General features: G+C 48.8%; 3 protein-coding genes across 4 annotated transcripts; 2 read left to right on the top strand and 1 right to left on the bottom strand.

Moving 5' to 3' along the window:
- The first annotated feature begins 604 nt into the window (after positions 1–604).
- On the top strand, positions 605–3,559 carry LOC105694906 (venom serine protease 34). Its single transcript, XM_012416046.1, has 8 exons — positions 605–709; positions 1,324–1,553; positions 1,879–2,094; positions 2,226–2,424; positions 2,493–2,693; positions 2,760–2,911; positions 3,020–3,176; positions 3,282–3,559. The coding sequence occupies exons 1-8, from the start codon at positions 703–705 to the stop codon at positions 3,305–3,307; spliced, it is 1,188 nt and encodes a 395-aa protein (XP_012271469.1). The 5' UTR covers positions 605–702; the 3' UTR covers positions 3,308–3,559.
- A 2,181-nt stretch (positions 3,560–5,740) lies between these two features.
- Positions 5,741–17,165, top strand: LOC105694855 (sodium- and chloride-dependent transporter XTRP3). 2 transcript variants are annotated; one of them, XM_012415937.1, is made up of 12 exons: positions 5,741–6,388; positions 10,583–10,815; positions 10,937–10,957; positions 11,690–11,911; positions 11,976–12,086; positions 12,165–12,406; positions 12,719–12,860; positions 13,067–13,268; positions 13,340–13,499; positions 13,658–13,820; positions 13,891–14,091; positions 16,606–17,165. In XM_012415937.1, exons 1-12 carry the CDS (start codon positions 6,118–6,120, stop codon positions 16,756–16,758), a joined length of 2,121 nt encoding a protein of 706 aa, XP_012271360.1. In that variant the 5' UTR covers positions 5,741–6,117; the 3' UTR covers positions 16,759–17,165. The 2 variants fall into 2 exon arrangements, with proteins under 2 accessions (XP_012271360.1, XP_023287965.1); XM_023432197.1 differs by lacking the exon at positions 10,937–10,957.
- A 3,713-nt stretch (positions 17,166–20,878) lies between these two features.
- LOC105694854 (NF-kappa-B inhibitor-interacting Ras-like protein) lies at positions 20,879–22,392 on the bottom strand. The gene is made up of 3 exons (XM_012415936.1): positions 22,120–22,392; positions 21,458–21,965; positions 20,879–21,365 (listed from the first exon to the last, which is right to left on the bottom strand). The coding sequence occupies exons 1-2, from the start codon at positions 22,216–22,218 to the stop codon at positions 21,459–21,461; spliced, it is 606 nt and encodes a 201-aa protein (XP_012271359.1). The 5' UTR covers positions 22,219–22,392; the 3' UTR covers positions 20,879–21,365; position 21,458.
- Between the last annotated feature and the right edge of the window lie 735 nt (positions 22,393–23,127).

Here is a 23,127-nt window from a genome sequence, read left to right as displayed (position 1 = left end):
GGCGATTCTTTTTTCGCGACAGCCGTCGAACTGGTTTTCCTCGTCCAAACGTCCCGAGATTATTATTTAAATTATTATACCGATGGCATGTGTAATTATTCCGGAAATGGATAACGGTTCTATGATCAATTATGAACCATTCGACAGGTAGATAAAAAAAAAAGAAAAAAAAAAACAGTGGAAAAAAAAAATTGTCAATACCGCACAATTGTGTGCCGGTAGTTGTGCTCCGAAATTGGAGATTTCATATCTCGGGCATCGTGTTTTCGAGGAAGACTCGTTTGTGGAAACAGTCGAGAAAGTAAGGAGCACACTTGTGGCGACGTTTGCTCGGTAATCCCTCATTACCTGTCGACAGGTCGGTGAAGAATTGGTGGATTGGTACCAAAGGTAGTCCCGAAAATTTTCGTTCCTTCCGTTATCTCTTGACTGAAAGAGGTGAAAAGAGTTCCTGGAGGAGAGGTAGGCGCCTCCTGGTGAGTTTCTGGACGCGAATCCAGGTCGACGTCCCGCAGGTCTTCCATCGGAATCCCCGGTCCAGGGTATCCGCGGCCGATTTCTTCGCGCCCCTCCGCACCTGTGGAAATACGCGATGTGCACAGGTGTTATCAATCGGTGCGCGGTTAGGAGCGCCTATATAGGCCCGCGAGGACGCTGCCTTCCTTAGTTCTTCGCCCGGGAAGGAGTCGGCTCTTCCCCGAGATGTTGCGTAAGTACGCGGGGGATTCCGCGCGGATACGCCTGGGGGGGCGAAAATCGTCGACGTCACGATGTTTGCTCGTGACCTCATAAATCTGCGGCCTATTTCTCGGGAGATAAGTCGGGAGGTGTCCCGTCTACCCGACGTCTCGATGTCGACGACGCGCGGTATCAGATTCGGCTTCCAGGACACGAATCCAGGCAGAAAGGGATGGAACATCTCTCAAGTGACGCTCAAGACGGGGAAGGAAGGAGTGGCGGCCATCTTTCTTTTCCTTCACACGTTCTAAATGGATATATTAATAATTTAGAGTACACGGTAATTATTATCGCCGTTTTCAGTACTTATGTCCTTGAAGACAATGCACTGAGCGACCTTGCAACGGTTACATCCTTTCGTTTACGGTTTATCGTGTTTTAAAAGGAAAAAGCCATGAGAATTCGAGGTGGACTGGAGGAAGAAAGATGGCCGCCATGGGTCTCTTCGCTTGTGGTCGAACTTCGGGTCTATCTTCTGGAATTTAGGATACGCTTTGGCGTCATATGCCTGGATTCATGTCCAGGATGTCTCCTCGCGAGAAGGAGAGGTTTCTTAGGATGTAGCTAACGAGGAGATGGTTTCAGGTGTCCAGGTGGTACCAGGCTTCCTGGCCACGGTCCTCCTGGCTCTGTTGGGAGTCGCGGACGCCATCGACACCGACTGCGATTACTACCAGAGGTTGGAACTCGGCAAGACGTACTACGTCTTCAATCCTGACTATCCTGACAACTACTCGGGCCCGAAATCCTGCAGATGGAGGGTCACGAGTCCAACGCGAGTTCGACTGAGCTGCCAGGAGTTCGAGTTACCGGCTGTAAGTATGTTCTCATTAAAATGCCGAAGACTAGGAGAAATAAGAAAAATTAAATTGTAACGTGAAAAGTTCTCAGGGAACCATATAAAACTTAGATAATTTCTGTCGGCAATCTAAACGTTAAAAAAAAAAAAAAGAACAGTCGAGCAGTTCACGGGTCAGGGTGATAAACTTCGGCTTTAGAGTCTTCTTCATTTGAGTGCCATTTGATTGATGCTTACTTTTTTCTAAATTTTATATTTTGTCAAGTTAATCAGTTTGGCCCAATGAGCGTCTCGATTTCGATCCGGGAGATAAGGACGAGAACCTAATCAATTGACCGTAGACCCGCGACTGCAGCGGTGACCGGTTCACGGTGGAGATCCCGGGCTCGGAGGACCACCATTACTGCGGTCGAGGAAATTTCGCCCTGGAGTCTATGGGGCCCGGCCTGGCGGTGCTCCTGAGGATCGTGTCCGGGTCACCTGGGGGTCGGTTCCTCTGCACCCTGCAGGCCACGCAGGACGACGGGGAGAACTGCGAGTGCGGCTGGACGAAACAGGTACCGGGACTCGCTGGACGGCTCGCCCGACCTGGTCGAGGCGACCATCCTCGCGAGTCTTTTGCGCCTCCCGCCCCTTCGTAAGCTCTCAGACGCTACTTCTTGGAAAAACTTGGCGACTTTTGACGCAGACGAAGATCGTCGGGGGAGAACAGACCGGCGTGAACGAGTACCCGATGATGGCCGGCATGGTGAACTCGGTGCAGCGGCTTCTATACTGCGGAGCGACCATCATCTCCAACAGGCACGTCATCACGGCGGCGCACTGCGTCGCTGGAAGACCCTTCAACCAGCTGGCCGTCCTGGTGGGTGATCACGACCTAACGACCGGTAGGTAGCAACTAGTAGGTACTTAAATCGGTATCCGTATGAAATAATCTCCTGAAACACCACTCCAGGAGCCGAAACGAACGCCTCGAAGTTGCTGAGGGTGGCCAGCTACCTGGTGCACCCCGAGTACCAAAGCGCCTCGCTGGCGAACGACATCGCCGTCGTGACCGTGGCCGAGAACATCGTCTTCAGTAACGAGGTCGGACCCGCCTGCCTCCCGTTCCACCACAAATCGGACTCTTTCGGCGGCTCCAAGGTCGTCGTGCTGGGTGCGTACCGTTTCAGAACACCTAGAAGCTGATGTGCTGATTTTTTAACGGCGAGAATTCACGCAGGCTGGGGCACCACGGAGTTCGCGGGGGCGTCCTCGAACACTCTGCAGAAGGTAATCCTGAACGTGACCTCGCTGCCGGTTTGTAGGAGAGACTTCCAGGAGGTCACCAGCAACCAGATCTGCACGTACTCGTCGGGGAAGGACTCTTGCCAGGTGAGGAGGCTTTGGTTTAATTTTCCCTCACGGGGGATTTTAACGTATTAATAGATTTTTTATTTACAAACATTTCAATCGATTTTCAAGTTCCTGCTGTATTTGTAGTTTGACAGCGGCGGCCCGGTGCTGTGGCAGGACCCTAGCTCAATGAGGATGGTCAGCGTGGGAATTATCAGCTATGGAGGTATCTGCGCCTCCGAGAAGCCGGGGGTCAACACTAGGGTCGGCGCTTATCTCGATTGGATCTTATCGGTGACACCTGGTATGAACCACGATCCGAGAGCCGTATCTCTCCTGAAACGACGATCCCTTTTTTTTTCCCCTACGTAATGAGAATCCCGCCAATTGTGTTTGGTGCTCCTTTCAGGGATGGAATACTGCAGAGCGGAATGATCGCAGCGGATCCGGACACTGAAAGACACGACCATCGATCGCCACGTGTGCGTTCACGGATACATCTGTGTGTGGATGCTGAGGACAAATGCGCTTTCCGCCCTTGCTGTGCCGATTCCGCTCGCGGGTAAATCACGTAAACGAGACAACGTTCAATCCGACGTCGCTTAAACGCACCGTAAATGGGGGAAATGGACGCGACAATGAAACATGGACATTGCTTGTTTAATAATAAGTGTTGACAATCCGTTACTTCGGCTTAATCCCTTCGTCACGCTATTAAGGTGACATGAAAGAAACACCTGAAAGATCCATCGTTTATGAAGCTTCTCTCCGAGTTAATTATACCGAATCATTTAAAATCACATCTGAATATAGAGGATCTAAATTACAATTTCTTTCATAAAACAAAAAAAGAAAACACGTTTATTTAAAAATATTCAAGAGTGAAATTGAAAAAAAAAGAAGAACGTCGAGTCAAATATTTTTCTGTTGAAATTTCATGGGTGTCACGGTGCCTCTATATTCGTGTGGTAAAATTTCCTATTGTTACTCTCACACCCAGAGGAAAGTTTTATAAACGAAGTCCCTCTGATGTCACATTTTCCACGTCATCCTAGCGTCAGTTGTGCCGATCAGAGGCTGCGTCCAAATTGCGAGGAATTTTGCACCGCCTTGTCGGCCGTTAATTCGTTAAATCTCGTAGATGATAGTCTCCGTTTTAAAGCGTACGTGCGGCGATTAGGCGGAGCCGCTCGGCTGCGATTGTAAGGAATATACGCGAAATCCCGTGGCGACGGAATCCCGGCAATGCCTTCGCCGTTGCCGCACACATCTCGATGATCCGCTTAACGAGCCTCAACCAGGTTCAATCGAATCCGCTCGTTCGTTCGACGTGCGTTCCCTGCGGTCAAGTGGGCCGCGTACGAGTGCCAATTTGCGCGCGCTCTCATGCCGCCGCCGTTTCTTCCACCGTCATTTCCCCTGGAAAAGGGAGCAAGGCGATCCGTCCGTCTGGCCGACAAAGGAGGTCTACATCGGGAGGAAGAATCAACCAGGTCCTGCGAGATCACCCTCTAGGGGGGCGTAAGTCCCCTGGAACCCTCCTGGAGGGATTTGCAGGATGGAAGGGGAATCGACCCTAGTGAAATTCCGTCAACCTCTCAAAACCACCCAGAACCTCCTTCAACCCCTTCGCCGCATATACCCTTTCCGCTGTAAGAGTACTCAAATTGCGAATACAGTTTCAGTGTGGGCGAAAACGTCGGAAAGTTAGAGGAAAAAAGTAAAGAAATGTGATTAAAGCGATTCGCCGTAAAAAAGGATCAATCATGGATTTTAACGTAACCACGTGGAAATCGTTGGAAATCACTGAACTATTGTTATTTATATGAAATTTAAGGAAATTGGATCTCAAAGAAGGAAATCATTTGCATTGATTTCCGAGGGAATGACCCGAATCACCCTCGAGTGGGTCACCCGGCAGACCCCGTGAATTTGAGACGATGGTTGATTATGGTCACCCATGGTATCGAAAGGGTTGATATTTTTCCGGAGCCTCCGGTAAACTCGTCCGCTCCAGAGCGGCGGAGTCCTCGCGGGCGGGCGATTGTCTGGCAAACAATGCGTAATTATTAATAACTTGGCGAATGAGGATGTGACGTCGCCCCCCGGGAAGGGCCTCGTCCACAGGCCCAGTGCGGCCTCGGGGCGGCCGGGGCCTTCGAGGTCGCGCGGATTCCGCTCGCAGGCGAGACGACTCTCGGGGAGGGCTCGGCGGGTGGACGTCACTCGGGTCCGCCCCCGCGTTTCCGATCGATCGCCGACTCGAGGTGACCTCCGAGAGTCGGCCGAGATTTCGCCGGCGAGGCCGTGGCCGAGACTTTCGGGGGTCTGAGGAGACCCACGGCCTTAAAGCGGAAGAGCGGCTCGACCCTCCCTTAAGGCGGTCGACTCGCCCTGGAAACCGCACCACCTCTCTGCCCTCGGTCGACTGCAAGCGCCGCACTTTCGGGGATCGAGGTCGAAACGCCTCGCTGGCGTGGTTCGAGAGTCGATCCGGGAGGAGACCCCCTTTACGGAAAACAAAGGAATTATTCGACGTTAAAAATGATTTTCCAAAATTATTGACCGCCCTCTTTTCCTCTTTCACGAGCGATATAAGAAATTCCAGCGCGTCAAGTTCGGTCACCCGTAGAGAGCGCGAGGCGATTGGACGGTTTATCGGTTTATTGGGATAAAGGAGCCGATGAGGAGGTCGCGGGGGCGGGAGGACCCGAAGGACGCTCGGGAAGGATCCGCGAAGGATACGGGAAGGATACGCGAAGGATACCTCGGCGCATGCGCTCGGCGCGCTCGCACCCCTCGCGGCCGGAGGGGGGCGAGTCGGGCGGCGCGCTCGGCCCGCCTCAGTCCCCCGCCGATCGTCGTCGAGCGCGGTCGAGCGCAGCCTAGTGCGGTCCGACCCGCCGAACCGCCACCCCTTCGCCGGACAGCGAGGCTACATGGGGCCGTACGCGAAGTCCCCGAGATCGTCGGCCATTCGCATCGAGAACGGGGCCGGGCTGCGCAACCTGAAGAGCATCAAGTTCAAGTAATCCCACGAGGAGGCGCGACCCCGACGACGACCCCGACCAGGCACCCCGAGTGGACCCTCGTGACCGAGGAAGAGGAGCGAAGAGGAGTCCCCGAGTTCCCAGGAGTCGCGCTCCCGAAGGAGGTCGTCGCGAAGGGGAGGGACCGCGATGGTCCCCGGGAGATGACGCCCCGGCCTTGCCGAGTCTGACCCGGGGAGCTCGCTCGCCGCGAAGATGGTCGTCAAGTCCGAGGTGGGGCGCAACGGGCACGAGCTGGCGCCCCTGAACGAGGGGCGCGGCCAGGGCCGCGGTGGCGGCACCAGCGTGACCATCGTGGCGGCCGGGGGCCAGGGCGCCTCGTCCGGCGCCGGTCCCCAGGATGCCAAGCAGGACGGCCGCGCCGCCTGGAGCGGCAAGATGCAGTTCTTCCTCAGCATCATCGGCTACAGCGTGGGCCTCGGCAACATCTGGCGGTTCCCCTACCTCTGCCAGCAGAACGGCGGCGGTAAGTTGCTCCTACCGGGGAAGAGGATCCCCGGAGAGACCCGGAGGAACGCCCTGCATTCAACGCGACCCCGTTTCGCCGATATAGATCGCGGCCTCCGGGCGCTCTCCTTGATCTCGCTCCGAGTAGGGCGCCACCCCTTGAGACGAGATCAAACGAGATAGATAATCCTGGATAACACTAGATGATATTAAATGATACCAAATGATACCAAATAATACCTAGTAATGCCAGATAACTCCACGTAATACCACGAGACGAATTCCTACTACGTGGAGTCATCGATACTCGAGCCTCCCGGGGATTCGTCTTGTCCAGCCTCCCACTTTGATCTCCACGCGTATCGGGAATTCCGGAGAGAGGCCGAGTCCTGGGGGAGGGTCGTATATTTAGAACGCGCGGTCCCGTAAGGTCCCACCGCCCGGTTCCTCCGGGGTGCGTGCCGGCACCCGCGCGGCCACTGACGGCGACGCCGGGCCAAGGACGCGCCGCGCGTCAAGGCCGGTATCGGTAACCCGGGAGGAAACCGGAATTAACCGGTCGAGTCCGGAAGAGCGCATGCGCGCGCCGCCGTACAAGGAGGCCCGATTTGGTAGGTATACGTGATGAATCGCGTTGCGATCGTGGGTCGTGTGTTATTCGGAATCGGCTTATCGGCGAGCTGTAGATGCCGGATCGACTGTTTTTTATGGAATTCGCCATTTTTACCGAAACTCTCAATTTTTGCTGAAATTCTATATTTTTGCCGAGACTTGGCGAATTTACTGAAATTCGATATTCTCGCCGATACTCGCAATTTATTGCTGAAATTCCCAATTTTTGCCGAAATTCGCCATTTTTACCGAATTCCGATCGCTCGCTATTCCGGAAAGGATCGATCTCGAGACCGCTTTCTTGGCCGTCGAGAGCAATGGCGATCCTCCGCGAGTCGCACGCATGGCCGGGCAAGGACCGCCGCGGAAAAAAAGTCGCGGAACGCGCGGAGCGGAAAGGTCGACCGGGCTCCGGCCTCACTCGACTTCCGGGGTTCCTTTGACCCGGTGACGGAGGAAATCGTTCGAGTCCGTCTTGTAAAAAGTCTCGGTTTTGCCCCTTCTCATCCCTACGTTAGGAAAGATATACCGGAAGTACTCCGGCGAGATCTCGCGATCGAACCCTCCTCCTAACCGCACCTTCCTCCACGAAGAGTGAATCACCCTGAAACGTGCCCCGCTGAAGGAAATGCCGTCGTTTCGCCGTTGTTCATAAAATTCCATCAATATCTACTATAAACATACGTGATATATTTTATACATAACCGTAGGGACTTTTTACGTCACTTTGCAGAATTTTCCGGTCTAACAATAAATATTTTCCACGATCCGATCGCTTCCACTCGGATCGTGGGAAATATTTATTGTTGGCCCGTTAATTTTTTCCTCGCGGCATTTGTTACGCGCATGCGCGGCTCGCTCCGAGGGTCGCCTCGCGTGGACGCCTAAAGTCCCGCCGTTAACGGGGGGTTGGGACGACTCGGGATTTTACTGCGGCCTCCTCGTGCACCGAGAGCGCGCCGATTTTCATGAATACCTGTTTAACCGTGCAATTAGGAATTTAACGGTGCCCCTTCCGGTTCGGAAACGCGCCTTACCGCCGACCGGCGCCGAGCGAGTCATCGGCCCCGATAGGGAACCGGACGTCGGTCCGATTTCCTGGACGTGCGATCGAAGCCGCGGCGACCTTTGTGCGTCGCGACGGCGACGCGCCGCGACGCGGCCCGGCTCGACGGCGCGGTATCGATCCGAGCCGGCAGGGGCTGCCGCTCGGTCGCCGTCGCCGTCGCGACGCTGGGGGGGTTTATAAAAAGACGCGATCGCGGATTCGTCCCGCCGTTTAAAACGCCGATTTAATCTGTCGAATCCGAACGAGCCCCCGGAAAACGGGTTTATCGACCCAAAGAGCATTCTATAGATAAGTGGTGATTAACACTATTTCTACCCACGATTTTCTGTATACCTATTTCGACCAAAAGGTTTCGATGAGCTGGGGGAAAATCATATCGCTAAATAAATTTAACAATTATTATACGAAAACTCAAAGCATTAATTGTGAAAAAAATTATTAGACTTTGAAAATAATTTCAAGTTAAAATTTTAAAAGGTGTCCTTTGACACCTCTGGTAGATATAGTGTTAAAAATCGAGAGGATGGGGTGAAAGATCGATTATCGTCCCATGTTTGGTCGGTATGGTATATATATGTATATTTGGGTAATTGAGAAAAAATTATTAAACTTTGAAAATGAAATTATTATTACATTATCGTTACATATCTGGTCGGTATGGTATATATATATATATATGTATATTGGGGGTATCAACGTCTCCCTTGCGTATCAGCTGTCGATCCCTATTCTCTGGTGAGGTAAGGCATTCAGGCTTGCTGGGGTACGGTACGACCACTGAACTGATACTGAACTGATACGGAACTGATACGGAACTGATACGGAACTGATACTGAACGGATACTGAACTGATACTGAACGGATACTGAACTGACAGTGAAGGGGGATAAACCGTCAGGAAGAGGAAGAGGCCCGATTTGCGAAGACGCGTGTCGGGTTCTTCTTCCGGTCGACCCCTTTCGTCGCGCCTCGGTCGATGGAAATTTCCGCGAGCCAAACGAGGATAACGCTCCGATCGATCTCTCCCTCTTTCCCCGCGATTGGTCCGCGCTTGGCACGTGACCGCTCGCCATGTGCTCGGCCGAGGGCGCGCGCGCCGTAGAGGGGCGCGAGTCGCGAACCCACCCCGAGTACCGCGAACGACTCGATCGCCCTTCCTGCCCGGAATTGCGACGCGAGGGAAACGGGCCGGAGTGGCGTAGGTCACTTTTCCGCCCGACCCCGAGGAGGATCGAAGGCTCTAGACTCGAGATCGGACCGGGGAGGGGGACCCGATCGATTTTCCATTTTCAATCGGAAATTCGAGAGGAAGGGTGAACATCGAAGATAATGACTGGGTCAGTGTTTCGCGGCGGTATATATGTATACTTGGCGTGACACTCCACCGAGTTTCTTAAGGGGATGTGAAAGTAACAATCGTTCATGAAATATGAATATACCGAGTAGTTTGACCCAACTTTACACCTTGAATGTGAAGGCTACAAGGGGGGCCCTGACACCCATGAAATTTCATTTTTTATAAAAAATTTGGAAATTATCTATGAATAATTTTGGAAACAAAAAAATTGATATTTCATGGGTGTCGGGACCTTCCTTATGGTCTTTGTATTCACGTTGTGAAGTTCGTAACGATTCTATACACCCAGTTCGGACAATGGTATCATAAACGAGGCAACTTTGACGTAACACATCGCCTTAAGGTGATGTGAAAGTGGCATCGAAGAGGTTTTGTTTATATAACTTTTCTCCCAACTCGATTTACCGAATAGTTTGACACTTTACAACATGAATAGGGAGACTATAAGGAAGGTCCTGAAGCTCATGAAATTTCAATTCTTTTCAAATTTCTTTATAGGTATTTTAAAAATAGTTTATAGAAAGTGAAATTTCGCGAGTTTCAGGACCTACCTTAGGGTCTCCATATTCATATTTTAAAGTACGAAACGATTTGAGACACCCAGTTCGTAGAAAAGTTTCATGAACGATTGAGCTTTTGGATGCCACTTTCACATCCCCTTAATTTACTCTAGATCGAGAGGGCTAGAGAAGGGGACCGGATACGCTCGATTTCTTACGTTTCGCTTTGGACCGGACTTTGGTGAATTTTCGGAAGGAGGGGCCAGGTCGGTTCAACGCAGTCAATGGGAAGAGGGGAAGAAAAACGAGACATACGAGACGGTCGAAAGGAGGCGGGGAAGAGAGCGATGGGGTTGGTCCGAGGGGAAGAGGGAGATGGAAAATCCACTCGACGACTCGCGGGGTCCCTCTTCCGGTTCTGGGATTCGGAAAGAGGCGCGAGATCGGCCTCGCCGGTCGAAGCTCTCGGGGCTCCTCGTCTCCCCGCTCCCCCCGCGGGGCACGGGGTGGGAGAGGTCGGTTGGCCGATCAATACGAGACGAGACGCTCTGGCCGTTTGCCTGGAAGGGTGGGAGAGAGGGAGAAAGAGAGAGACTCGCGGTAGACCACCTGCTACCGAGGGGGGTCGGGGTCGGGGGGCAACGGGTAACCGTGCGACCCGATTTTCGGTTCCAGGGGCCTTCCTCATCCCCTTCTTCGTGATGCTCATCCTCGAGGGGGTGCCGCTCTTCCTGATCGAGCTGGGCCTCGGCCAAAGGATGCGGCAGGGCGCCCTCGGCGTCTGGAACACGATTCACCCCTGGCTCGGCGGAATCGGCATCGCCTCCTGCATCGTCACCTTCTTCGTCGCGCTCTACTACAACGTCATCATCACCTGGTGCTTTTACTACCTTTTCAACTCCATCGAGGTGAATCCTTTTTAACGAAGAGGTCGTTACCCCACGCTCCTCCTATCTCCTTCGAGTCTTCCTCGTCGTTCTCGCGACTAACGTGCTCTATTTTCTCTGTTTCAAACGCCGCACCCGACAGGCGGTTACGATTAAATTCGGGGTAAGTACCGACGAGAGACTCGATTTCGCGGTCGATCTCGTCGCCTCGCCATTTCTAACTCTTCGTGACGAGGTAGCGATGAGCAAATTCTCTGCTGGCAAGTCGGGCCGAATTCATAGCCCTCGTTTCTCGCATTTTTACCACAAATGTAAAATGTGAAAATGTACAAATACGAAAATGCGAAAGTATGAAAATGTGAAAATGTGAAAATGTGAAAGTATGAAAATGTGAAAATGTGAAAATGTGAAAATGTGAAAATGCGAAAATGTGAAAACGTGAAAATGTGAAAATGCGAAAATGCGAAAATGTGAAAACGTGAAAATGCGAAAATGTGAAAATGTGAAAATGCGAAAGTACAAGGTATGACGTATCTTCACCCGACGCAAAATCATTGGTCAAATATTTTCACGCGAAGTAACTCATATTTTCACCCTGGGAAAGAAACACAAAATCCTCGAAATCGATCCCGTTTGGCATTTTCCCTAGATTCGAGTTACAAAATCGACCCCCTGGCATAGATTAGTCGCACTTTTAGCAAGACTGATTTTGCTCGACGCTATCGAGGCGAGTGGTCTTGGCCTCTGCACGCTGACGGCTTCTCTCTCTTCGTTCGTCCCTTCTTAGGTGTCGAATCCCGCTTATCAGCCTCCACGTGGCTCGTTGGCGTATTTTCCTCGTAGAGGATTGTCGCTTGCGGCTCGAAAAAGAATACATTTCCGCCCGATGTTCCAGGATCCTCTGCCCTGGGCGACGTGTCCGGAGGTCGGCGGCAAGCCCGTCGAGGAATGCGCCAAGAGCTCGGAGACGGCGTACTTCTGGTACCGCACCACCCTGGACGCGGCCCCCTCGATAGAGGACGGCCAGGGCCTGAAGTGGTGGATCGTCCTCTGCCTGCTCCTCAGCTGGGTCGTCGTCTTCTTCATCGTGATGAAGGGCATCCAGTCGTCCGGGAAGGTGCGGACGAGCTCGAGCTTACATGGGAACATATGTTAAATTAAACATCCCCTTATTCCCCCAGGTGGTGTACTTCACGTCCATGTTCCCCTACCTGGTGCTGACGATCTTCTTCATCCGGGGGATCACCCTGAAGGGGGCCAGCGCCGGACTGGCCCACATGTACACCCCTAAGGTGGATCGAGGATATTCTTTTCCTGACTTCGTTCGACCTCTTCCTCGTTTTCTGTAACTTGATTTTTTTTTTTACTAGGTGGAGAAGCTGCTGGACCCCATGGTGTGGCTCGACGCGGCCACCCAGGTCTTCTACAGCTTCGGCCTTGCCTTCGGCTCGCTCATCGCCTTCGGCAGCTACAACACCCCGGACAACCACTGCGTCCGCGACGTCATCCTGGTGAGCGTGTGCAACGCGTTCACGGCGATTTACGCGAGCGTCGTCATCTTCGCGATCCTGGGCTTCAAAGCTATGACGAACGTCGACAAGTGCCTGGCCGGGTAAGATGCGACGAGGACGGCAGAGTCTTCGGTTTCCGCGGGCCCGGTCGGGTCTCGATCGCATCGAATGCCGGATTGCGATCGATTTTAATAATGGATTGGGGTCGATCAAAATCCTTGACTTCGATCGAGCAGATTCGCGAATTGCTAGAAGAGCCGATTTCCACTCTCGCTCTCGACGTCCCGCCGGCATCCCGTCCGTCGTTCCTGCAGACGACTTTCCTCCGATTCGACTCTGTTATCCTCGACTTTCCTCTACACGGGGGACCGACGCCTATCGACGGTCGATCGAACCGCTGTTTCCACTTTCAGAAACCGAAACCTGTTCGTGGAGAACGGCTTCCTGGACACGAACTCGACCGAGAGCGAGTTCGAGCTGGTTACGCGGGTCTTCAACTCGACCGGGGCGAATTTCACCATCGAGGAGTGCAGCCTGAGCAAGCAGCTAGACAATGTATGTAGAAAATGATATGGTGATCCCGAACGGTGAACCGAGCGCCTCGAGTAGCTACGAAGAGCGGAAATAGCTGAGGGGTTGAATAGGAAATCCGAGCGAGGGTCAGGGTCGGATACGTGCCCGACTTCGAGGCTCGGCTTACCGTGTTGGGGTATTATAAGGATCATCTTTGGCTCGTAATACCGAGACGATGCTTCTTCCAGGCGGCGGAGGGCACGGGTTTGGCATTCATAGTGTTCACTCAAGCCATAGTCGAGCTGCCCGGGGCGCCATTTTGGTCCTGCATCTTCTTCCTGATGCTGCTCGCCCTGGGCTTGGGCTCGCAGATCGGCATCCTCGAGGGAATGCTCTGCGTAATCTTCGAGATCGATCTATTCAAGAGGCTGAAGAAGCAATACATGACAGGTTGGTGGATCTAGAATACCGAATACCCATTACAAATCCGCATACTAATTAACTCCCTTATACCAAACCAGGTGTCGTGTGCGTGGTGTGCTTCTTCGTGGGCCTGATCTTCTGCACCGGTGCCGGTGAATACTGGTTGAAGATGTTCGACAGTTTTGCTGGAACCATCGGCCTCGTCATGGTCGCGCTGATGGAGATGATATCCGTCATATTCGTCTACGGGCACGAGAAGTGCGTACCGCAGTCTTGAGTAATTCTCTGCACCTTCGGGAAAAATTCAGAATTTATGGAACCGATATTTCTTCCTAGCCTCTTCGAGGTCGATACGCGGCTAGGGACAGTCTGACGCGTCTTATCTGACGAACAATTAATTCGGCATTGATTTTCAGGTTTACAAAGGACATCGAGGAGATGACCGGCTACAGACCTGGCTTGTACTGGCAGGTTACCTGGAGATTCCTCGCGCCAATAATCATGGTCTGCATCCTGGTCTCCAGCATCGTCTCCATGTTTATCAAAAAGCCCCAGTATTCAGCCTGGAATGCGAGTCTGGTCAGTTCCCGGTCTTGGTAACCTAGAACTAGGCTACGGGAATCGTTTTAACGGGATATTCACGTTACAGGGCGTGGCAATTCCTACGAGTTACCCGAGTTGGGTGCTCGCAATCGCCGTTGTTATAATACTCTCGGGGATAGCGCCGATACCGATAGTCTTTCTCTTGAGGAGATTCCAGTGCGTCAAGCTAGACGTCGACATTCATCAGGGTAGCATCCGACGAATCGATACCACGGTCTCCACCAAGGAGATGATGGGCGACGTTGACGTAAGTTTTGCCTTGACCGTTGCCCTATAAAAAAAAAACTAAATTAACGCGTTGAAAAAAATCAACGTGGACCGCATCAGCCTCGAGAGGACTAAGACTGTCCGCAAACATGGCGGCTTGCTGCACGTATATGCAGAAATAAATTCCAACGGCTAAATAAAAATCCGTCTCGAGGCTGAAACGAGCTTCAATGGGAGTAGAAGTGTAGAATGAGTATTTGGAAGGAACCTCCGCCCTCCTGCTTCCACTGTTTCCTTTGTTGTGACCGGTAACAATACAGTGTGATCGTTTAATCGGAGTGAAGCCGTGTCCTGGTCTCTCGATGTAATAATTCCATACAAAGTGCACTTGCCGCGGTACAAAGTTCCTCGTGTACTCGACGTGTTGCATCCTGGTGGTCGTTTCTTATCGTTGCACGATCTGGATTATTCCTGACAATGCGTTGTGTCTCTGGAATCCCTCCCCGGGTCTCGAGGTTCTCCACCCGTCGATCCGTCTCTACATCCCTGAGTTGGAAATTCTTACTCTCAAGCTCGCAAAGAAAAATTAAAATAAGTACACCTCGAAAACGAGGATTTAGAGTAGATCGACCGAGAGCGACAATTTCTAGGGTTTAACCCTTTCGCTACTTATATTATTACATATCACGTGACAGATACGCATTGAAACCCGACTTAAGTTATGGATGGCGAGAAATTTCACTTCTCGACGGAGTATTTTTTTTTTTTTATATACGTGTACCACGCAGTTGATATGACATTGATAACAATCACTGGGCGCCTAGAGATGCCAATTGTATGTTGCAATTTTTTAAAAGCACCTGTAAGCAACGCAGGAATTTTTCAGTCATTTTTTTAAGCTAACGGTAATGAAAAGGTTATTACATATCACGTGACAGATACGCATTGAAACCCGACTTAAGTTATGGATGGCGAGAAATTTCACTTCTCGACGGAGTACTTTTTTTTTTATATACGTGTACCACGCAGTTGATATGCCGTTGATAACAATAGAGATGCCTAGAGATTCCAATGGTATGTTGCAATTTTTTAAAAGCACCTGTAAGCAACGCAGGAATTTTTCAGTAATTTTTTTAAGCTAACAGTAATAAAAAGGTTAACGCCATCCAGACAAACGCCTCACGGACCGGAAGTTCGTCAAAGTCTCGTGTCTCATGTCATGTCATAAATGAGATCCCCATCCCGAACCCGATCCAGAATCCGAACCCGAAACGCGGTGGAGGCTGACGTGGATTCCTTCCCGCTGACCTTCGTCTCGTATGCTCTCCAGTTGTAGGTAAGCACCCTCCTGTCTCTGGTAACGTCGATAAAGATATCCTCTGTAGCCACCCCACCATGTGAGTCCGCTCTAGGCATCTTTTGAATGTCACGTAGACGCCGTTTCTAGTTCTAGGGACGAATCTTGGGGAGTCTCCTAGAGAGGGTCCGGCATGAAGCTTCCTAGCAGTTGCATGTTCCAAGGGAGGATCCAGAAGTCTGGAAGACCAGAGATATGCAATGTTTAATTTACTCTCGGATAAGATGAAATCCTCATTTTTTTAGATTTTACTCCAAATTTCCCGGAATTTTTCTCATTATCAATCCTTAAGGCGTTACCAAAGGGTCATTCTATACGTGTCGAAATAATTAACCGAATCATTTGGAACTTCAACACGTGTTCGTGGAGGCTCTAAGAAAGAACGCGATGCTCGTGAAATGTATTTCTAAAGAGTATATGTATATATATATTTTTTTATTTATTCCTGAGTAGAACCAAGGAAACATTTTTTTTTATGGGGGGAAAATGGAAATTTCATGAACATCGCGTTTCTCCTTACGACCTCGTGCTGAAGTCTCGATTAATGATACTCTCAGTTTGGAGATAAGTTTTATAAATATTCTGACGTTTTTATGTACAATATATATGCGGAGCGGTAGTTTCGTAACACCTTAAGGTGATGTGAAAGTGGCGTCGAAGAGGTTTTCTTTATAAAGCTTTTCTCCCAACTTACAACGTGAATAGGGAGACGATATGGAAGGTCCTGAAACTCATGAAATTTAAATTCTTCTCAAATTTGTTTATAGGAATTTTAAAGGTAGTTTATAAAAAGTAAAATTTCGCGAGCTTCAGGACCTACCTTAGGGTCTCCATATTCACGTATTAAAGTATGAAACGATTTAGAGACCCAGCTCGTGGAAAAGTTCTATGAACGACTGAGCTTTCGGATGCCACTTTCACGTCCCCTTAACGTTGGATGACTTTTCCTTGATCGTAAATCTGGATTTCCACGAGAACCTCTGGATCCTTGGCGAGACTTCGAAGAATGAAGTTTTTGGTGACGCCCAGAAGAAGGCCGCACGCCTCTTCGAGTTTCCTCTAGGGGAAGAAGTCCCCACCAAAATCTTGGATCTCCCCCAAGGAATTGCGAATTTAACGGGAATCGTAGTTGCAAGCGAACCGCTTAGGTGTCCGTTTATCGAGTACCTGACTAACTAATCCTTCGATTGCTTACAGCTGGACGAGTACCACGACAGACTCGAGGACTTCCCCGAGGAGGACGAGGACGTGAACAGCGACGACGACAATAACGGCGCCCCGTCTTGCGCGGACATAGCCGCGAAGAAGCATCAAGGAAGGGCCTTCAAGATGGAAGTGATGGATTTCTGAAAGGCCCTCTCCGCTACGGGACGTTACTCCTTAGCTCGCCGGCCTCGTAACAGCGGGAAGGGCCCCCTCGTGGCCGGCAGGAGTTTAATTACCCGAGGCGAGCTGCCGAGGTTCAAGGAATTAAACTGCCATCCTACGAAAGTGGCACCGAAACATAGTAAACTGGGCAATAGACGTAGTATTAGGTGACATCGCGTCGACGCATGGCAGACCTTTCGGGCAGCCTCCGAAGAGAAGGCGTTAAGGTGGTGCGAAAGTGCCACGAAGAGGTCTCGTTCATGAAACTCTTCTCCCAACTGAGGGCACCGTATCGCTTGAAATTTGACAATGTGAATATGGAAGCTTTAATGAAGGTCTTGACACCCATAACATTTAAATTAAAAAAAAAAAAACTTTCTTCACGAATGTTTTCAACATTTTAGGCATAATATGAAATTTCATGAGTTTCAGGACCTACCTTAGGGCCTCCACATACATGTTGTAAAGCTTGAAACGATTTAGTAAACCCAGTTTGTAGAAAAGCTTCATGAAAGATTGACCTCTCGGATGCCACTTTCACATCCCCTTAAGGCGGGCCGAAAGTGCCATCTAAGAGATCAACCACGTTTATGAGATGTTTCTCCGAGCCGAGTTAACCGAACCGTATGAAACTTCGACCACATGACCGAGAGGCACCAAAGGAAGGTCCCCGTGCTCGTGAAATGTTCCCTTTTGCACGAGATTTTAAAAATGTTTATAATCAAACTGAGAAAGGAGAAAAAAAAGAAAACGAGAAAAAAAGAGAAAAATGGAGTTTCATGGGCGTCCGCGCCTTCCCCGGGGTGTTTACGTTCATGTGGTGAGATTTTCATGGAGATTCGGGGAGAGGTTTCATGCACGAGATCTCTTAAAAATCCCACTTTCGGCTCGCCTTAAGGTTTCTATGCCCTTAACGAAGCAGGCCCCCGTTACCTTAACGGGGAAGAGGCCGAATCGGCAGAGGGAATGGATATATCGAGGGTTCGGATAATTCGGGGAGGGAAATCACGATATATGTCAGGCCCATCCCGTCGACGCGTTCAGTGAGACACGAGATTAAAGTCGTCGAAATGCATCGGGGTACTCTTCCTTCCGCGACCTAACCACGGCTCAACAGGTTTACAAGCTACGTTGTTGTTTGGCTGGTCCAGCTGTTTTAAATAGTGACAGAGAAAAGTATATATATGTATTATATATACATATTATATATATATAAAAATTTGATCTAATACTAGGGTGACCAGCACGCGTACGATTTTTTCCTCCGAGTTTCCTCGGTTATTCGAGTCGGACTTTGCGTTCTACGATTTGTCGATATTTAACAGATATTTAACGATGTTTAACAAAAAGAGTTATTGTTTGGCCGGGGCGAAGACGAAGGGCTTGAAAACTTCTCTCTCTCTCTCCCCCCATGTCTCTCTCTCACAATCTAAACCAAAGACAATACGTCGTATCGGAATTGATTTCCCGTTCGGCCCGTACGACTTCTCGTTGGCTTTTATCGGTGTCGATCGCCACTTTCAATTTCGAAGGATCCGAGCGGGTGGGAATTTCTCCTTCCTTTTTTTAAGCCGATTTTCTACGCGCGCTCGTAGTCTACGTGGCCTTCGTGCTCCCGGATACAACGATAGTCGGTGTTGGTCATTCTATTTTAGCTGTACCTATGTACATACCTTGTAACGTTAAGAGACGGCACGGCAGATGATTCAGTAGTCCAGTGAGTTTGGGATAAGGGAGTCGCGGACATTTCCAAATAGAGGACTCTCGTCGGATAAATGTGCCCGTAATTATGAAAGTGGTCTAAGTCAAAATTAAAAAAAAAAAAAAAAAATGAGTTTATCAGTTATTTCACGCCATATTATTACAAACGAAATTAATTCAATGTAATTTCGAAAGAAAAAATATATGACTTAGACCACTTTCATAATTATGGGCACAAATGATCTACGTACTATTTAACGCGATATACGTACCGCGACATGCACCTAATGAATTTCCCTTCCGGCCGCAAGGTTTCACTCGATTTGGGGAATTGCGTTAAGAACGAAAGAAAAAGATGAAAAAATAGAGGAAAAATCCTAAACGACGTATAAATATTTTTCCTCGAGCGGAGATTTATTTTAACGTCCTTGGGGAGTTGGAAGATCCACTCGATGTTGATGTATCCTTCGTTCTTATACGTGCGACCGAGGAGATTATTCTAGTTGGAGCCGCGACTCGACGATCTCGCCGAGAGAAATATTCCTAATAAGTGTAAAATATGAGGAGAAGTAGCGATAATTGGTACCGCGTTGCGATAGGAATGGCGGGAGCAAGTGCACGGCGCATTACGGGGATTCCTTTGGAATTGTACAGGGTCCATCGAGCGTGTCTCAAGGCTATGAGATATTTTTTTTTTTTTTTCCGCGGGGTTTATCATTTATCTACGACCGAGAGACCTACATTTAGGGAACCGAGTAACCGTGAGATTTCCCGAGGATCTGCACCTTGTTGAATTAGCACGTCACGAGGGTGGGAAAGGCGATTCATTGTTGTTTTTCTGCACCAGGCATTCTTCCATGTCGCACGTGGGAATGTAAAAGAGGCTGTCCTCCGTTTTCCCATTTTCTACGGTCCTCTGCTCGGTGGAGCCGAGGAAAACCGAAGAAAACGACTAGGAAATCCCGCCTCCGCGTTCTAGGAGATAAGGACCCTTTCGGCCCACTCGTGTGCCGCGACTCTAACGAACAATAATGTACACCAAGGGTGCTTTTTATTATCCTTTGACAATCGGGACTTCATTGAATTTCTATTAGACTCGGTATCTTAATATAATTGGTCCTGCTTTCATATTTTTCATGGGGAGGAAGGGTGATGTCTGCGATCGTTTATCTGCATCAGGGAATTCTTGCTCCTGTACATGAGACTTGCCAAGTTGTTAGGGTACACCGTAAGCCACGTTAAATTAAGTAGGTCCGAGTTATTTCCTATTCCGGGGCGCAGTTACCGTTCCCAGTTGTGCATTGATAAAACCGATTGCTATTTAGCGGATCCCTGGGCGAGAGTAATAAAGAGAGTTTCCCTTTTAGACCGTTTTCAGTTACCCGTTCTCGGCGGCACTCCGATCCGATCCGACTTCAAAGACCGGTGCCTTTGACACGGTCTCTTTTAACACGCGCCAGTTTTTTTTTGTTTTTTTTTTTTCGGCGTCGCTCGTTTTCGTATTAGGAGGCACGGCACCGAATGGTCGTCCTTCCTCGACGATCTGGATCGTTCGAAAGCCAGAAATATCGGCGATGCAGGTGCATGCGACTTGCCGAATATTTTAATGCCCAATAGTATTTCACGGCGCCGATGCACAGTAGGTCGAACATCGAAGAGGCTACCCAAAAATCCGTCTTGAATGCTGTTTTCATTAAGGCGATGCGAAAGTGGCGTAGAAAAAGGCCTCGTTTATGAAGCTTTTCTCTCGACTGGGTGTACCGAAGCGTCTGGAACTTTGCAACATAAATATGGAGGCTTTAAGGGAGATCCTGACACCCATGAAATTTCAATTTCTTTTTTTTTTTAATTTCTTTATAGGTAGTCTTAACATTTTTTAATACAAAGTTTAATTTCATCAGTGTCAGGACCTTCCTTATGGCTTCTATATTTACGTTGTGAAGTTTGAAAGGATTTGGTACACCTAGTTTCGAGAAGTCTCATGAATGATTGAACCCTCCGATGCCACTTTCACATTAACCTTAACTGCTCAATCGTTGACATTTGATATGTCGAAAGGACAAGGATAAGTACTTAAACGTGAAATGTGTCACTTTCAAATAGCGCCCCGTTCTAATTCTTTAATAGGTATATTAAAATTAATTTTCATTAATAAATGGTGTGGTGCAAATATAAAATCTCCCTTTATAGGTTAACTTTACTGATCCTTTTTGCGTAGGAATTATCAAAGGTTCTGCGAGTCAATAATACTAATTGCAATATCGGTGTCCTCTCTCTTGTTTCGATTCCACTGTGCAACAGTAGGCTTCCTGGCTACACGAGAACTCAAGCATATTTGACGTATCGTAGTCTGTAATCGTAAGTCGATATCGAGCATATTGTATACAAGAATTAAAAAGTATTTAAATAAAAGCTTATTTATTGCCAAGTTTTCATCGTCCTTTCGAGCTCGCGTCACTTGATTGCGCGGATCAATGGGGAACACGTGTTTTAAAAAATTACAGTGGTTATATTGAATTCATTAAATAACAATATACAGGTATTTGGACAAACAAGTAACGATTGTACATTAAATATGATAAATAACACTGTGTGTCCAAAGAGTAGTTTTAACACACACTCTCTGAAGGAAGTAAGTACGCGGAGGGAACGAGCAATGATGGAAACGGTTGCTTTTAGATAACTACGTCCCAAAGAGATTGCCGCACCTAATCGAGGACCTTATAAAATACTTTGTACCAACAATAATGGATATACAACCCCTTCGGCGTTGATCTATCTTTTAAGTACATTGTTGCTGTAGTGTCGCTAAACTTAACATAAAACAACTTAACTTTAAAAGCTCTTCTAAATGCAGCAAGATTTAGTATTATCAAAGTGCATGAGATCTGATGAAAAATAAAGAAATAGTAACTTTAGTAATAAATTATGGTAATAGACATGTAGATATAATAACGTATATACGAGATTCGGTGTTCACCTCAGGTTGTCTCAGATCTCAAGTTCTTGCGACCCATGCTTAATTGCGGGAATGTACTCTTATTTGGCGGAGGGTTTAATTTCGATGCAAGGTACACAAATGCTTCGTACAAACTAGCCCTCTCCATCGCATTTACTTCGTAAAGACGTAACTTTTCTCGTAAGCACCAATTAGCGGCTTTGCTCGAAGTATTCTCAAAATTGTTAGTTTCCACATCCGTATGTGTTCTGTTGCCGATGACAATTATTGTTATTTCTTTTTTGTCTTTGTTTTTATCGATATCCTTTTTCAGGGGAAAAAGAACATCAAGAGATTCGGGTTTGGCAGTGTCATAGACCAAAACGTATCCATCAGCGAAACCTAGATAGTGTCGAGCTAGCTGCGGATTGTTGGCATTGTTCTGCAAAGGTTCCAATCCAGCGGTGTCATAGAATCTTACCTTTTCCTTCGTGCCTCGATCTGTTTCTATTATGGCAACGTAAATGTCCTCTATGGTAGGATGTATTTCCTGATTGTCGGAAGTGTCATAAAAAAAAGAAACAACGTAGGTAAGGTTAGGTTCGGTCTTTTGGAAAATAAGTTCGTTAAAATTCCAGTTGATGACAACATTTGTTAGCGGAATGTGAAAATGGAATCAATTAGCCAATTTTTTCAGAACTTACGGTGTTGATGCTAACATTGCCATAAATGAGCTGTTCCAAGAGAGTGGTTTTACCGACACCCTTCATTCCACACACCACCACTCTAGTTGTTTTCCCCATATTTGGAATCCGTTTGTCAGTCGAGAGAAACAATCTCCACGGCTAAGAAAAACGTTCAACGTTCCTTTGCATTTCTTCACCTTTTTGTCATGATGAGGATGGGGATTTCCATTTAATTTCAGTGCAGATCAGCCTAGAACACATTCATGCATACATGATCTTTGACAACTTTGACTTGCATTGACTGAACGCAGTAGAGAACAGAGATGAGTTGGGAGATTGCTCACGGGCAGGATCGTGCGATCGCATCCTGTGCTGCTCTCTGGTTTCGTACGTTAGCTTTTACCGTTTTTTGTCGCCAAGGGCGGCGCAACGAATTTCTGATAGGAGCTCGCGCACTCGCGATGGCGGTACCATCTATCAGTCGCCGTTTGTGGCTCACGTACTCGTGATGGTAATACCATGCGGCATGATTTTTATATTTCCCTACTAGCGTTATCGAGCGTTTTTCGACAGTTATCGAACATTTTCGAGCGTTTCTCATTCATTTTCAGAGCGTTTTCGAGCGTTTTCACGCATTTTCAGAGCGTTTTCGAGTGTTATCGAGTGATATTCTAGTGTTTTCAATCCTTATCGAGCTTCACCCGTTTTTCGAGCGTTTTTCGACCGGTTTTGAACGTTTTCGAGCGTTCCTCGATCATTTGTAGAGCGGTTTCGAGCGTTTTGGAGCGTTATCAAGCGTTTTCGAGCGTTATCGAGCATTTGTCAAGCGTTTTCGAGCGTTTTTCAAATGTTTCCGAGCCTTATCGCAGGCTGTACAGTGCCGTTGAGTGTTGTTAAGTGCAGTAGAGTTGCGTAGAGTCCCGTAGAGTCCCGCAGAGTCCCGTAGAGTCCCGTAGAGTCCCGTAGAGTCCCGTAGTGTCCCGTAGAGTCCCGTAGTGTGCCCGTAGAGTCCCGTAGAGTCCCGTA

Source organism: Orussus abietinus, unplaced genomic scaffold (assembly GCF_000612105.2).
Source record: "Orussus abietinus isolate OABI.00-Male unplaced genomic scaffold, Oabi_2.0 scaffold257, whole genome shotgun sequence".
NCBI lineage: Eukaryota > Metazoa > Arthropoda > Insecta > Hymenoptera > Orussidae > Orussus > Orussus abietinus.
This window is presented reverse-complemented; position numbering and strand designations above follow the sequence as displayed.